Below are 13,620 nucleotides of genomic sequence, written 5' to 3' on the forward strand. Positions count from 1 at the left end.
ATCATATGGTAATTCTATTTTTAGTTTTCTGAGGCATCTCCATACTGTTTTCCACAATGGCTGCACCAATTTATATTCTCACCAACGATGCAAGAGGATTCCCTTTTCTCTGCACCCTCTTCAGGATTTGTTACGTGTAGATCTTTTAGTGATGGCTATTCTGACTGCTGTGAGGTGGTACCTCATTGCAGTTTCGATTTGATTTCCCTGATAACTAGTGACGTGGAGCATCTTTTCACATGCCTGTGGGCCATCTGTATTTCTCCTTTGGAGAAATGTGCACTAAGGTCTTCTGCCCATTTTTCAATTTGGTTGTTTGTTTTGTTGTTGTTCTTTAGTTGTGTGGGCTGTTTTAATCTTTTGGAGATTAAGCCCTTGTCTGTCACATCATTTGCAAATATTTTCTCCCATGTCATGCCTTTTCATTTAGCTGTTGTTTTATAGTGGTTTCCTTTGCTCTGTAAAGCCTGTAAATTTAATTACATATCATTTGTTTATTTTTTTATTACTATTGCCTTGGGAGACTGGCCTAAGAAAACACTGGTTATGCCAGAGAACATTTTGCCTAGGCTCTCTTCTAGGAATTTCATGGTGTCATGTCTTATGTTTAAGCCCTTTTGAGTGTAGTGTAAGAGTATGCTCTACCATCACTGGTTTACATGCAGCTGCCCACCTCTGCCAGCACCATTTGCTCAAGAGATGTTTTCCCATTTTATATTCTGCCTCCTTTGTTGAAGGTTAATTGACTGTAGATGGGTGGGTTTATTTTCCGGCTCTCTATTCAGTTTCATTGGTATCTATGCACATTTGCATAGCAATACCACCCTGTTTTGATTACTGCGGTTTGTTGTATCTGAAGTCTAGAAGAGTTATGAGGAGGACTACTTTTCCAAGGAATTTTTAAATTGTCTCAGTATCGGTAATTGAATAGTTCAATTACTTTTTACCCACTGATATGAAATATTGGCCAACATGTTGCTTTTTTTAGGAAAATTTACAAGTTTTCAAGTAGTTTGTAAAGATTTTCTTTCTATATACCTTAGAATTAGCTTTTCAGGTATTGAATTTTTAAGAAGGAAATGTTGCTGCTTTAATTGGTAATGTATTAAATCTATATGTTTTGACTTTGGAAAATTTGACATCTTAATAAAATATAATATTATTCTTTTTACTCTTCTCATTCAGAAAGGTGGTGTGTCTCTCCTTTTATTTAGATATTTATGTCCTCTAATAAAATTTTATTTCTTTTTAATTTTTATTTATTATTTAATTTTTTTAGCTTTTCTTATTCTAAAGTCATCATTTTCTCTTATTATAGTTATTTGGGTACAAGTTTTTGATGATGGTACTATTTAAATAGTACTTTTCCTCTATCTTCGATTCTAATTAGTTATTGATGGCATACAGGAAAGCTATTGCTATTTTCATATTTTAAGTTCAAAAACTCCCAACTTAATGAATTCTCTTTTTAGTTGTCACAGCTTCTCAGATAGTTGTATTGGAATTTCATGTGTGTCATAGAAAACTGTATATTGTCTTTTGATCTATTATAACAAACTTGTTAATTATGCTATTTTTTGTTTGTTTTTATTTTTTAATTTATTTATTTTAATTGGAGGCTAATTACTTTACAATATTGTAGTGGTTTTTGCCATACACTGACATGAATCAGCCATGGATTTACATGTGTTCCCCACCCCAATCCCTCCTCCCTCCTCCCTCCCCATCCCATCCCTCTGGGTCGTCCCAGTGCACCAGCCCTGAGCACTTGTCTCATGCATCCAACCTGGACTGGCGATCTGTTTCATATATGATAATATACATGTTTCAATGCTATTCTCTGAAATCATCCCACCCTCACCAATGTTTTTTCCCCTCTCAAACTTATAATTTCTGAGAAATATGTGTTAATGCCTTTCACTGTGATTGTACATATCTTAGGCTTTTTTTTTTCTAGTGTATTTCAATGTAACTCTCAGGTACACAAAAGATCATTGTTCTTATCATTCTTAATGGATTTTTCCTGTTAACTTACTTTTTTTACCTTGTACTCTGTTTTGTCTGACATTAATATTTATATATCTGCATTTTCTTCAATATTCATCTCTTTATTTTCAGCCTTTATCATTTTCAGAAATGTACACCTCTGATGAGAAACATAGATTTATCTGTAAAACAAATGTGAAAACTCCCTTTTAATAACACAACCTATGAGCAGTTACTTACTTGAACCATATGAAACTGCTCTTCTTAGAGCTGTCAAACATTGACAATTCCATGTGGCTAAACCTATTATTTTAACGCTCATTTGTTTAAACTCTTTCCTGCCATCTTTATATTTTACATCCACATTTCCTGTTGCTCACTTTTAATTTATAAATTTTAAATATTTTTCCTTTCATATTTTTGGTACATTTAATTGAATTTCCCCTGTTCTGCCTTTTTTCCACCTTGTCCCTATTAAGAAGTTATGTATAGGTTGCATGAGTACATGCTAAATCACTTCAGTCGTGTGTGCAACACAAACTCTGCAACCCCAGGGACTGTAGCCCACCAGGCTCCTCTGTCCATGGGATTCTCCAGGCAAGAATGCTGTGGTGGGTTGCCATGCCCTCCTCCAGCAAATCTTCCTTACCTAGGGATCGAACCCACATCTCTTATGTCTCCTGCATTGGCAGTTAGGTTCTTGACCACTAGCACCGCCTGGGGAGCCCATGTATAGTATATCACCTACTATTTTTTTGATAATTCTCTTAGGATAAATAATACATATACTTAGAATCTGATTACCAGGGAAGCCTTTCCTGGGCTTGCCTGGTGGGTCAGAAGTTTAAGAATCTGCCTGAAATGCAGGAGACCCTGGTTTGATCCCTGGGTCGGCAAGATCCCCTCAAGAAGGGAATGGCTATCCACTCCAGTATTCTCACCTAGAGAATTCCATGGACAGAGGAGTCAAGGGGTTGCAAAGAATCAGACATGACTGAGCAACCAACATTTTCGCTCTTCATTTAGTAGCTAGAGTCTTCCCTTGGTCACAAGAATTTAATAAAGTTTCACTTCCTTTCCCCACATATTCGTTCTTCAGATGGTGATTTAGTTATGAATTGTTAGTTTCTGTTTCTTTATATTACAAGCGTTATAAAACTACTTGAGTTAAACCATATTCCGTCAATTTCTTCACTCACTATTTTTTAATTGGCATCTGTCTTCCTCTGTAGTTATTTCATTGTTTTACTGAGGTACATGCTCAGTTATTACAGAAAAGAGAGTTGAATTCATGACTTTTTACATATACCAGAATGTTTGTATTTGGATTTTTCATTTGTTTGCTGGCTTGGCTGAGGATAGATTTTTAAGTTAAAAATCGTTTTCTCTCAATTTTTTTCCACTTTTGTCATCTAAGTGACAACCCATTCCAATATTCTTGCCTGGAGTATCTCATGGACAGAGTCAGCCTGGTGGGCTACAGTCCATAGGGTCGCAAAGAGTCAGACATTACTGAGCAACTAATAAACACACACACACCCCTACGGAAAGCTTGAGGCAATCTAATTCTCATTCCCTTGTCTATAAACTGCCTTTCTCCCTTCTCTGAAGACTTTTGATTCTTCCCTATAGCCTTTTGAAATTTAACCAGGATGTAGGTTGGTGTGGATTTTTTCCTTATTTTCTGCATTCAGGACCTGAGAGACCATTTACGTCTTAGAACTGAAAACTTCCTTCCTCTCCAGAAATTTCCTTTCTTCCTTCTTCTTTACCTCCTTTTCCTCTTCTTTCACCTCATCTCCTCCTTCTCCTCCTTCCTTCAACCATGCAAATCCCTTCTGAACCTGTCCTTCATATCTCTTGACTTTCCTTCGTATGTTATTTTCTCTGTCCTTTCCCATTATCTCCTAGAAAGATTAGTCAACTGACTATGCTAGTTAATTAATTAATTTACTTCTTAGCTATATCTGTGATCATTTTAAATGTTTATTTTTTTAATTAATTTACTTTTTATTTGAAGGATAATTGCTTTACAGAATTATGTTGGTTTCTGCCAAACATCAACTTGAATCAGCCATAGGCATACATATGTCCTCTCCTCTGGAGCCTCCCTCCCATTTCCTACCCCATCCCACCCCCCTAGGCTGTTCCAGAGCCCCTGTTTGAGTTCCCTGTGCCATACAGCAAATTCCCATTGGCTGTCTATTTTACACATGGTAATGTAAGTTTCCATGTTGAAGGATATAATTTTTTGTTGTGTCTTTCTAAACATGTTACATATTTTTTTAGTTTGTTTTCTGTTTGCTGTATTAAGTCTTTTCACTCAAAGTTAGTTTTGCTTATTGAATTTGGTGCCTCTTATTGGACTAGTTTTGCTACAGTAGTGATGACATTTTGTTTTGTGCTTATTTTTGTATTTAAGAATCCTTATTTGCTTGCATATTCACCTGTCTTGAGTGACTGGAGAAGGAAAATGAAATGTGTTGCCAGAACCAGTGGTTTGTGCTCTTGCTGGGTTGGGGGTGGTTCCCTACCTCTCTACACTAGGGCATTGTTCTTCCACTCATCTTGCTGCCCATCTCAGTGCTTTGTACCATGGACAATGCAGCTTCTTCTTACTTTTTAACCCAATCAAAGAACAAAGAGATCTTCAGTTCAGCTCAGTTCAGTCGCTCAGTCGTGTCCGACTCTTTGCGACCCCATGAATCGCAGCACGCCAGGCCTCCCTGTCCATCACCAACTCCCGGAGTTTACTCAGACTCATGTCCATCGAGTCGGTGATGCCATCCAACCATCTCATCCTCTGTGGTCCCCTTCTGCCCCCAATCCCTCCCAGCATCAGGGTCTTTTCCAATGAGTCAACTCTTCACATGAGATGGCCAAAGTATTGGAGTTTCAGCTTCAGCATCAGTCCCCATTAATCACCCAGGATATCAATTTCTTGTAGTAATTGACTTTTGGCTGTGAGGTCCTCTATGGTTAGTGTACATCCAATCTTCTCTGCAAGTGTTTTATACTTTAGTCGCTCAGTCATGTCCAACTCTGTGACCTCATGGACTGTAGTCCTCCAGGCTCTTCTGTCTATGGAGATTCTCCAGGCAAGAATACTGGAGTGGGTTGCCATAGGCTTCTCCAGGGAATCTTCCTGACTCAGGAATCGAACCAGGGTCTCCTGCATTGTAGGCAGATTCTTTACCAACTGAGCTACCAGAGAAACCCAGAGCTATGGTTTGTTTCCTATGGTCTTATTTCTACATTGATCAGATCTTCTTAAGTTTTTTCTTTTGTGATCTTTCAATATTTCTGATTCATTGGTGATTTATAAAACTAAAAATTTATTTTGTTACTTTTTATAAGAAATACTTTTTAAAATTAATTTATTTATTTTAATTGGAGGCTAAATACTTTACAATATTGTAATGGTTTTTGCCGTACATTGACATGAATCAGCCATGGGTGTTCTTGCGTCCCCCATCCTGAAACCCCCTCCCACCTCCCTCCACATCCCATCCCTCTGGGTCGTCCCAGTGCACCAGCCCTGAGCACCCTGTCTCATGTATCAAACCTGGACTGGCGATCTGTTTCACATATGATAATATACATGTTTCAATGCTATTCTCTCAAATCATGCCACCTTCGCCTTCTCCCACAGAGTCCAAAAGTCTGTTCTTTACATCTGAGTCTCTTTTCCTGTCTCACATATAGGGTCATCATTACCATATTTCTAAATTCCATATATTTATGTTAATATACTGTATTGGTGTTTTTCTTTCTGACTTCCTTCACTCTGTATAATAGGCTTCAGTTTCATCCACCTCATTAGAACTGATTCAACTGCATTCTTTTTAATAGCTGAGTAATATTCCATTGTGTATGTGTACCACAACTTTCTTATCCATTCATCTGCCAATGGGCATCTAGGTTGCTTGCATGTCCTGGCTATTATAAACAGTGCTGCAGTGAACATTAGGGTGCACGTGTAATCTTTCAATTCTAGTTCCCTCGGTGTGTATGCCCAGCAGTCGGATTGCTGGGTAGTATGGCAGTTCTATTTCCAATTTTTAAGGAGTCTCCACACTGTTCTCCATAGTGGCTGTACTAGTTTGCATTCCCACCAACAGTGTGAGAGGGTTCCCTTTTCTCCACACCCTCTCCTGCATGTATTGTTTATAGACATTTTTATAGTTTATTTTTTATATAATATAATGTAATATAATATAATTTTATTATTAAATAATATACATATTTACAGTCTATTGTTTATAGACTTTTTTAGAAAAACTTTTTGCCCTCACCACAATCAATATTTGTGGGGTCTTAGTTTCCCTACCAGGGAGTGAACCTGGGCCCTCAGGAATAAGAGTGTGCAGTCCTAACTGCTGGAGACCAAAGATTTCCCTGTGGTGGAGTCCAAACTGCTGGAGCACCAGAGAATTCCCTGGTTTTGTTTCTTAAATATATACTTTTTTGTCATTTCACAGGGCTTTTAGATGTGTGGTAGAACACATACAAGCACTGAATCTACCATCTTTTTTCAACCTCTCTCTAATTTCTTAAGAAGAAAAATCAGATTTTGCCATCTTTACTTTGTGTTTCTCGTACTTCAATGAATTGCCTATAATAAAATTACCCTTCCCAACAAAAAGGAAAACACAAACATATTTTATTATTTTTCTGAGCTCAACCCTTGTAAGAGAAACAGCTGTTTCTCAAAAGGAAGTAATAGAATAAAATGAAATGTTAGGTGAAAAGAAAAGTGTTATTGTCCACACAAGTAAAAACTGTGTTTGATAATGACTTTTCCTCTCTGTACAAATCCATAGTTCTATTTACTACTGAATGGGAAGGCAGTTAAACCAAAAATGAAGAAACATACTTCCAAATTTGGTAGTACTTTTTGCAGTGGACCATGGATATGTTCACTTAGCCCTGCAGTGTGGTTTGTTGAAAAGAGCATTGATTGGTACAAACATCAATCTGTCCACTCAGATTTTCTGGCTTTCTGTTGAATTGTCTATAAAAGTAGGATAGATAAATCTATAACACTTGGAAAATGATAAAGTACCCTACAAGGTTAATGGTGGAAAAAGAAAGAATGTCATATTGCAGAAGAAGCAAGGTCATTTTGTGGCTGTATTGTCATCACGCTTTCTCCACCCTCCTATAAGGCTTCCCTGGTGACTCAGCAATAAGGAATCTGACTGCCAATGCAGGAAATGTGGGTTCTCTCCCTGGGTCAGGAAGATCCCCTGGAAAAGGAAATGGCAACCCACTTCCGTTTCTTCACTAGGAAATCCCATGGACAGTGGACCTGGTGGGCCACAGTCATTGGAATCACAAAGAGTCGGTCGCAAGTTAGCAATTAAACAGCAGCAATGACCCTCCTATACCTACTCCAGAAAATGATTGTGTCCTTGTGGCCAGGGGTTCACTCTCACATCCAGTTTGTGTCAGGAAGAAAAATATAATAAGTAGACCACGTGATGAGCTAAATATGCAGATGGATAAAGATACGTCCCATTGCAGTACTTCAGCTTTTGCAACAGCTAGTCCAGATTCATATTTTGATACAGTGACAATGCTCTGGGAGGCCTTCCTGAGACTAGAGGACAATGACCTTTGGAAGGCATTCACTGCTCCTAAAGAAACCTCATCGTGTTCAAAGGAATGGGGTGGGGTGAAAAAACAACCACACGGAGGCAGGAACCTTCATGGGTGCAGAGGAAGAGGAACTCTGTAACCAGAAAGCAGAACTTCTTCTCTGGACCAACCAGATCTAATTCTTTTTTTATTTTTATATCATATCGAAGTATAGTTGACTAACAAAGTTGTGCTAGTTTGGGAGGTACAGAAAAGTGATTTGGTTACACATATACATGTATCTAATGTTTTTCAGATTCTTTCCCCATTTGGGTTTGTACAGAGTATTGAGCATAGTTCCCCGTGCCATACAGAAGGTCCCTGTTCAGTTCAGTTCAGTTCAGTTGCTGAGTCATGTCCGACTCTTTGCGACCCCAAGAATCGCAGCATGCCAGGCCTCCCTGTCCATCACCAACTCCCGGAGTTTACTCAGACTCATGTCCATCGAGTCGGTGATGCCATCCAACCATCTCATCCTCTGTCGTCCCCTTCTCCTCCTGCCCCCAATCCCTCCCAACATCAGGGTCTTTTCCAATGAGTCAACTCTTTGCATGAGGTGGCCAAAGTATTGTAGTTTCAGCTTCAGCATCAGTCCTTCCAATAAATATTCAGGACTGATCTCCTTTAGGATGAACTGGTTGGATCTCCTTGCAGTCCAAGGGACTCTCAAGAGTCTTCTCCAACACTACAGTTCAAGAGCATCGGTTTTTCGGCACTCAGCTTTCTTCACAGTCCAACTCTCACATCCATACATGACCACTGGAAAAACCATAGCCTTGACTAGACTGGACCTTTGTTGGCAATTAGGGATCTATTTTAAATCTAGCAGTGTATACCTGTCAATCCCAAACTCCCTAACAATCCCTCCCCCTCACCCTACCTTCACCCCCAGCAACCATAAGTTTGTCCTCTATGTCTGTGAGTCCATTTCTGTTTTGTAAATATGTTTATTTGTATCCCTTTTTAAAGATTGAACTTGCAAACAGTATCGTATATTATTTGTCTTTGTCTAACTTACTTCTTTCAGTATGAGAATCTCCAGGTCCATCCTTGTGGTAGCAAATGGCATTATTCTTGCATTCTAAGGTTTCAACCTCATTTTTCCCTCTCGGGAACAGGTAGATGACTGAGCCGGTGATTCAGATTTAAGTTAGCATTTATACCACCCACAAAGAAATGGCTCTATGTGGTTAAAAATTGCCCTACCTCCTCAGCAGAGAAGTTTCAAGTGCCTAATTTATAGAAATTTCTATTGAGTGTGAAGATTATTCCCTAGCAGAAAGTCTTCTCTTACCCCACAGAATTGGTTAGGATCCCCATGTCTTGCCTTCAGAACATTTTTCTCAATAAAGAGCTAGCTGCCCATTTCTTCACAGGTAGAAATTCTGGATCTCTGAGCCAGGAGCCAGAAGTTTGGGCAGGATAGAGCATGTTCACACCTTTCCTCAGGGCACCTGATGAGAGGCACACATCTTCATGAGACCTCAATGACAGAAGCTGCAGACTTTTTCTTAAGTCAGTGCCGAGTTCTGTACAATGCACGCACCCTCCTCCATGGCATGGCAATTTGTTGGCCTTCAAATTCCATATTATAGGTCACTTTTTAAAATTTTTATTTTATAGTGGAATATAGTTGATTCAGTTTGTGTTAATTTCAGATGTACAGCAAAGTGATTAAGTTATATACACACATGTATCTGTTTTGTTTTTCCAAATTCCTTTCCCATTTAGGTTATCAGAGAATATAGAGCAGACTTCCCTGTGCTGTACAGTAAGTTCTTGTTGGCGATCTTTTTTAAACGTAGCAGCCTGTACATGTCTGAAGTGACTGCTGGTAGAACAGATGGAGCTGGAAGTAGACTAGGGTTGAAATTACTCATCTAATTGGGCCTAGTTTTCCTCACAGCTCAACTGGGTATTTGAACTCCATGATTTCCGTTGTTCTTTCTGCCCTGGTATCTTGAGCATCTTGTGGCTCCATGTCTGAAATCAATTTTATTTTAATTTTGTAGGCATAATATTTTGGTTCTTTTCTTTCTAAAATCAACTGCTTTCTTAAACCAAAGTTTCACTTCTCCTCTAAACTAACTGCTAACTCTATTTTGTGTCAGATTTCTCATAAAACCTAGAACTATAATTCCATTCATAGTCCAGACATATTACTGACAGATACACTCTCTCTTCTTTTTTTTTTTTGGAGGATAAGTTTAGATGACTTCATTTCAGATAAATTAAAAATTAGAAATAGAAGGACACAAGCAATTTTTGGGAAGATAGAGTAACTGACAGATCAGTTGAAAAAAAAAAACAGTCTGAGAAAAATGTATGAAATCCAAACAGAAGTAGTTTGAAAAAGATTTTCCTAGAATTACATAATCAAATTTTCTCTCAAATATATGTCCACTTCCATGTTAAATGTAAAAGGGTATAATTATCATAATCTATAGATTTAAATAATAAGATCTATCTAAGGGCATTTCACTATTTGAGAGAAAATATATTTGATATGAGAATTTCAACTTACAAATGTAATCAGTAGAGTTGCCCAACCATCCTTCAAATTCACATACACTAGTCCCCAGGACTTTTTTTTTTTTCTCCATTTATTTTTATTAGTTGGAAGCTAATTACTTTACAATATTGTAGTGGTTTTTGTTATACATTGACATGAATCAGCCATGGATTTACACGTATTCCCCATCCCGATCCCCCCCTCCCACCTCCCTCTCCACCCGATTCCTCTGGGTCTTCCCAGTGCACCAGGCCCGAGCACTTGTCTCATGCATCCAGCCTGGGCTGGTGATCTGTTTCACCATAGATAATATACATGTTTTGATGCTGTTCTCTCGAAACATCCCACCCTCGCCTTCTCCCACAGAGTCCAAAAGTCTGTTCTGTACATCTGTGTCTGTTTTTTTGTTTTGCATATAGGGTTATCGTTACCATCTTTCTAAATTCCATATATATGCATTAGTATACTGTATTGGTCTTTATCTTTCTGGCTTACTTCACTCTGTATAATGGGCTCCAGTTTCATCCATCTCATTAGAACTGATTCAAATGAATTCTTTTTAATGGCTGAGTAATATTCCATGGTGTATATGTACCACAGCTTCCTTATCCATTCGTCTGCTGATGGGTATCTAGGTTGCTTCCATGTCCTGGCTATTTTAAACAGTGCTGCGATGAGCATTGGGGTGCACGTGTCTCTTTCAGATCTGGTTTCCTCGGTGTGTATGCCCAGAAGTGGGATTGCTGGGTCATATAGAAAATCACAGTTATCCCCCGATATGATGCCATTGTCACTAAAAACCAAAAAGTGAAATAACAGAAGAAAGCTGTGTCATGGATGCAGCCAGCAGCCATCAAAAGACGCAGATTCTATCTTTTTCCATCTGATTGGGCCATCTCAGAAGATGAGAAGGCCAGATTAGTAGCATAAGAAGCCCTTCCTCAAAGCCTTTCCCCGTCATCCTCCTTGTACCTTTAGGACATAAGCTCCATTTCATAAAAGGAAGGAAGAATTCAAAGAAAATGAGAGGGGAGCAGGAAGCTCACTGCTCCAGTCTTCAGGGGCTCCTTACTCCCCCAGGGTAACGTCTGAGCTTCTCGTGAGCACATGTAAGGCTCCCACGTTCTGTGCCCAGCAGATACGGCAGCCTCACCCACACTACGGTGAATGGTAGGAAACTCAGGCAACAGAGCCAGGCCATCAGAACCTTGGCTTTGACTCCAAGTGAAGTGTGAGCCATTATAAGCTTGGAGCAAAGAATGGCAGGATCCATCATGTTTTATTCTTGCTCATTCTTCTCAAAGATACCCTACTTTTCCAGCAAAGAGACCGATTTACCCTGAGTGTCTTCTCCAAGCGTACCTACCCATTGTAATCTCATCCCACCATCAGTGACCATCTCCAAAGCCTCTCCTGCATAAAGCCATCTTGACTCCTCTGGCAAAACATGATTCCTCCTCTGGATAAAACCTTACAAACACCCAAACTACTTGACTTTGCCCAAGGTTTGCATTTTCTACCTTGTTCTAGCTTAAGAGTTAGATAACAAAGTCAAATATGTCTTGCTCTGAGCCTCACCTGGATTGCAGGTCCCTCAGGCATGGATGGCATTTGATACAGCAAAACAGTGCTGTTGCTTCAACTTTGAGAGAAGCCAAATGCCTCCAGAAGCTCTCCAACTCAGCGTCTATGCCCTCGGTCGCCTGCCAGCAGTTATGCCAATGGATCCAACAATTCAAGTTCAGCCACATTTCTAAACACATTATGAGTGGGGCTGTTCATTGTCAAAAAAGTTAAGACCAGATTATCATCCATCCAGTTCTCTTCCAACTAAACTGCTTTAGACATAAATACCTCTTGCTATATTTCGGATGAAATTCACCGGGATTCATTGTCTCCAGCATTCTTTTAGGTACTTGTATTGTGCTGTCATTTTTGATACCTTTATTTGCCACAGGTGTTCCTTCCCCCACTAAAATGAAAGCTCCTTGGAGGTGAAGGACTCACAGAATTATTTGTGGACCTAGCCCATCCCTTTACCCGAGACCATTGCTCAAAATATTTGCAGATGGAATATTTTCATGGCTCCTCCACATCTTTCAGTGTTTATTTGTAAATGAACTACAAAAAGGGAGAGACCAAAGGTAAACTTCTGCCTCTCTTATAACAGGACTTTGTGCCACTATATCAAAACTTTGAGAATTTTTATACGCGGAACCTTTACATGAGAATCAGAGACAACTGGAATCGGCCCATCTGCAGTGCCCCGGGAGCTGTGTTCGATGTGATGGAAAGGGTGACAGATGACTACAACTGGACATTTAGGTGAGGCAGCCACCTGGGAGGGCTTGAAAGAAAATGCTTTCAAGGAAATTCTAGCAAGGGTGACAGATTACAGATCTGAAAGAAAAACAGAGCAATGAAACAGCTGGTCTTCCATCATTCAGCCCTTTGCAAACCCTCATGATGCCAGCGGGGGAAGTCACAGTAATTAAGTTGCCAAGGGCAGCTTATTTGTGTTGCAATTAAGAGAAATCTGTGGCAGAAGGTGCAGGACACACAGAGCCAGCCAGAAAGAGTCCTTTTCAGCTTTATTGACAAACTGCACCCTTCTAGTTCCGGCTGAAGGAGCCCGTGATGACCACGGCTGTTTCTATTTAGAAAGTCCTTGCTGCGATTTAAACCAAGGCGTCATGAAAGCAAGCACCCAAGAAAAATCGGAGCTGGGTAATACTCTGTGGCCCAGCTATCTTTTCCCAGTGCTCTGCCCAGATTCATGATGGCGTTACTCTCATCCAAGGGCAAATAATTTTGTGGTGACAAGGTTGAACAAAAGGAAAATAGAAAAGATTTGATTTAGGCCAAGCCTAACCTCTCTTTCTGGTAGTATTTTACAGGACCCTACAATGATATTGAATGAAAAAGTCCTGTGTGTTCATCTGACCTTCTCTCTGCAGGTTTACTGGAAGAGTCATCAAAGATGTCATCAATATGGGCTCCTATAACTTCCTTGGCCTGGCAGCCAAGTACGATGAATCCATGAGGACAGTAAAGGAGGTTTTAGAGATATATGGCCTAGGCGTGGGCAGCACGAGACAGGAAATGGGTATGTACGTTCACCGTTTTGAAATTTTTTTCCAGTTAGGCCTGATTCCTGTGGCTACTTCTCAAATCTAGATCATATCTAGATTGTGTGCCACAAAAAGCTATTATAAAAGACAGAAAGAAAAAGGTATATTATGGTCTCTTTGCAAATTTCAAACATTATGCTCATACTAGACAGTTTATTAAGATTTTAATTCTCCAGAATAAATACAAATGATTCTTTCCTGACCATGTGATCTAAAAATAACAGCTATCATACCTCTTCCATCTGGTCCTTCTCTGGGTCATTTTCTCCACTTTTCTTAAACAGCTTTGCTGTTTTTCAATCACTCAGTTGTGTCTGTCTTTGCAACCCCATGGATTGCAGCACACCAGGC

The 13,620-nt window shown here is 39.5% G+C and overlaps 1 protein-coding gene across 3 annotated transcripts in view; it reads left to right on the forward strand.

Moving 5' to 3' along the window:
* Positions 1 to 13,620, forward strand: part of SPTLC3 (serine palmitoyltransferase long chain base subunit 3) — a 156,247-nt gene that overhangs the window by 44,081 nt on the left and 98,546 nt on the right. For all 3 annotated transcript variants that reach the window (XR_009689985.1, XM_061125950.1, XM_061125951.1), the window contains exons 3-4: positions 12,309 to 12,463; positions 13,096 to 13,244. Coding sequence is in view for 2 of the 3 variants with exons in the window: in XM_061125950.1 (XP_060981933.1) it covers positions 12,309 to 12,463; positions 13,096 to 13,244 (304 nt within the window). In the remaining variant the exon portion in view is untranslated. The remainder of the gene's footprint in view (positions 1 to 12,308; positions 12,464 to 13,095; positions 13,245 to 13,620) is intronic.

The sequence above is a fragment of the Dama dama genome, chromosome 23 (assembly GCF_033118175.1).
Source record: "Dama dama isolate Ldn47 chromosome 23, ASM3311817v1, whole genome shotgun sequence".
Classification (NCBI taxonomy): Eukaryota; Metazoa; Chordata; class Mammalia; order Artiodactyla; family Cervidae; genus Dama; species Dama dama.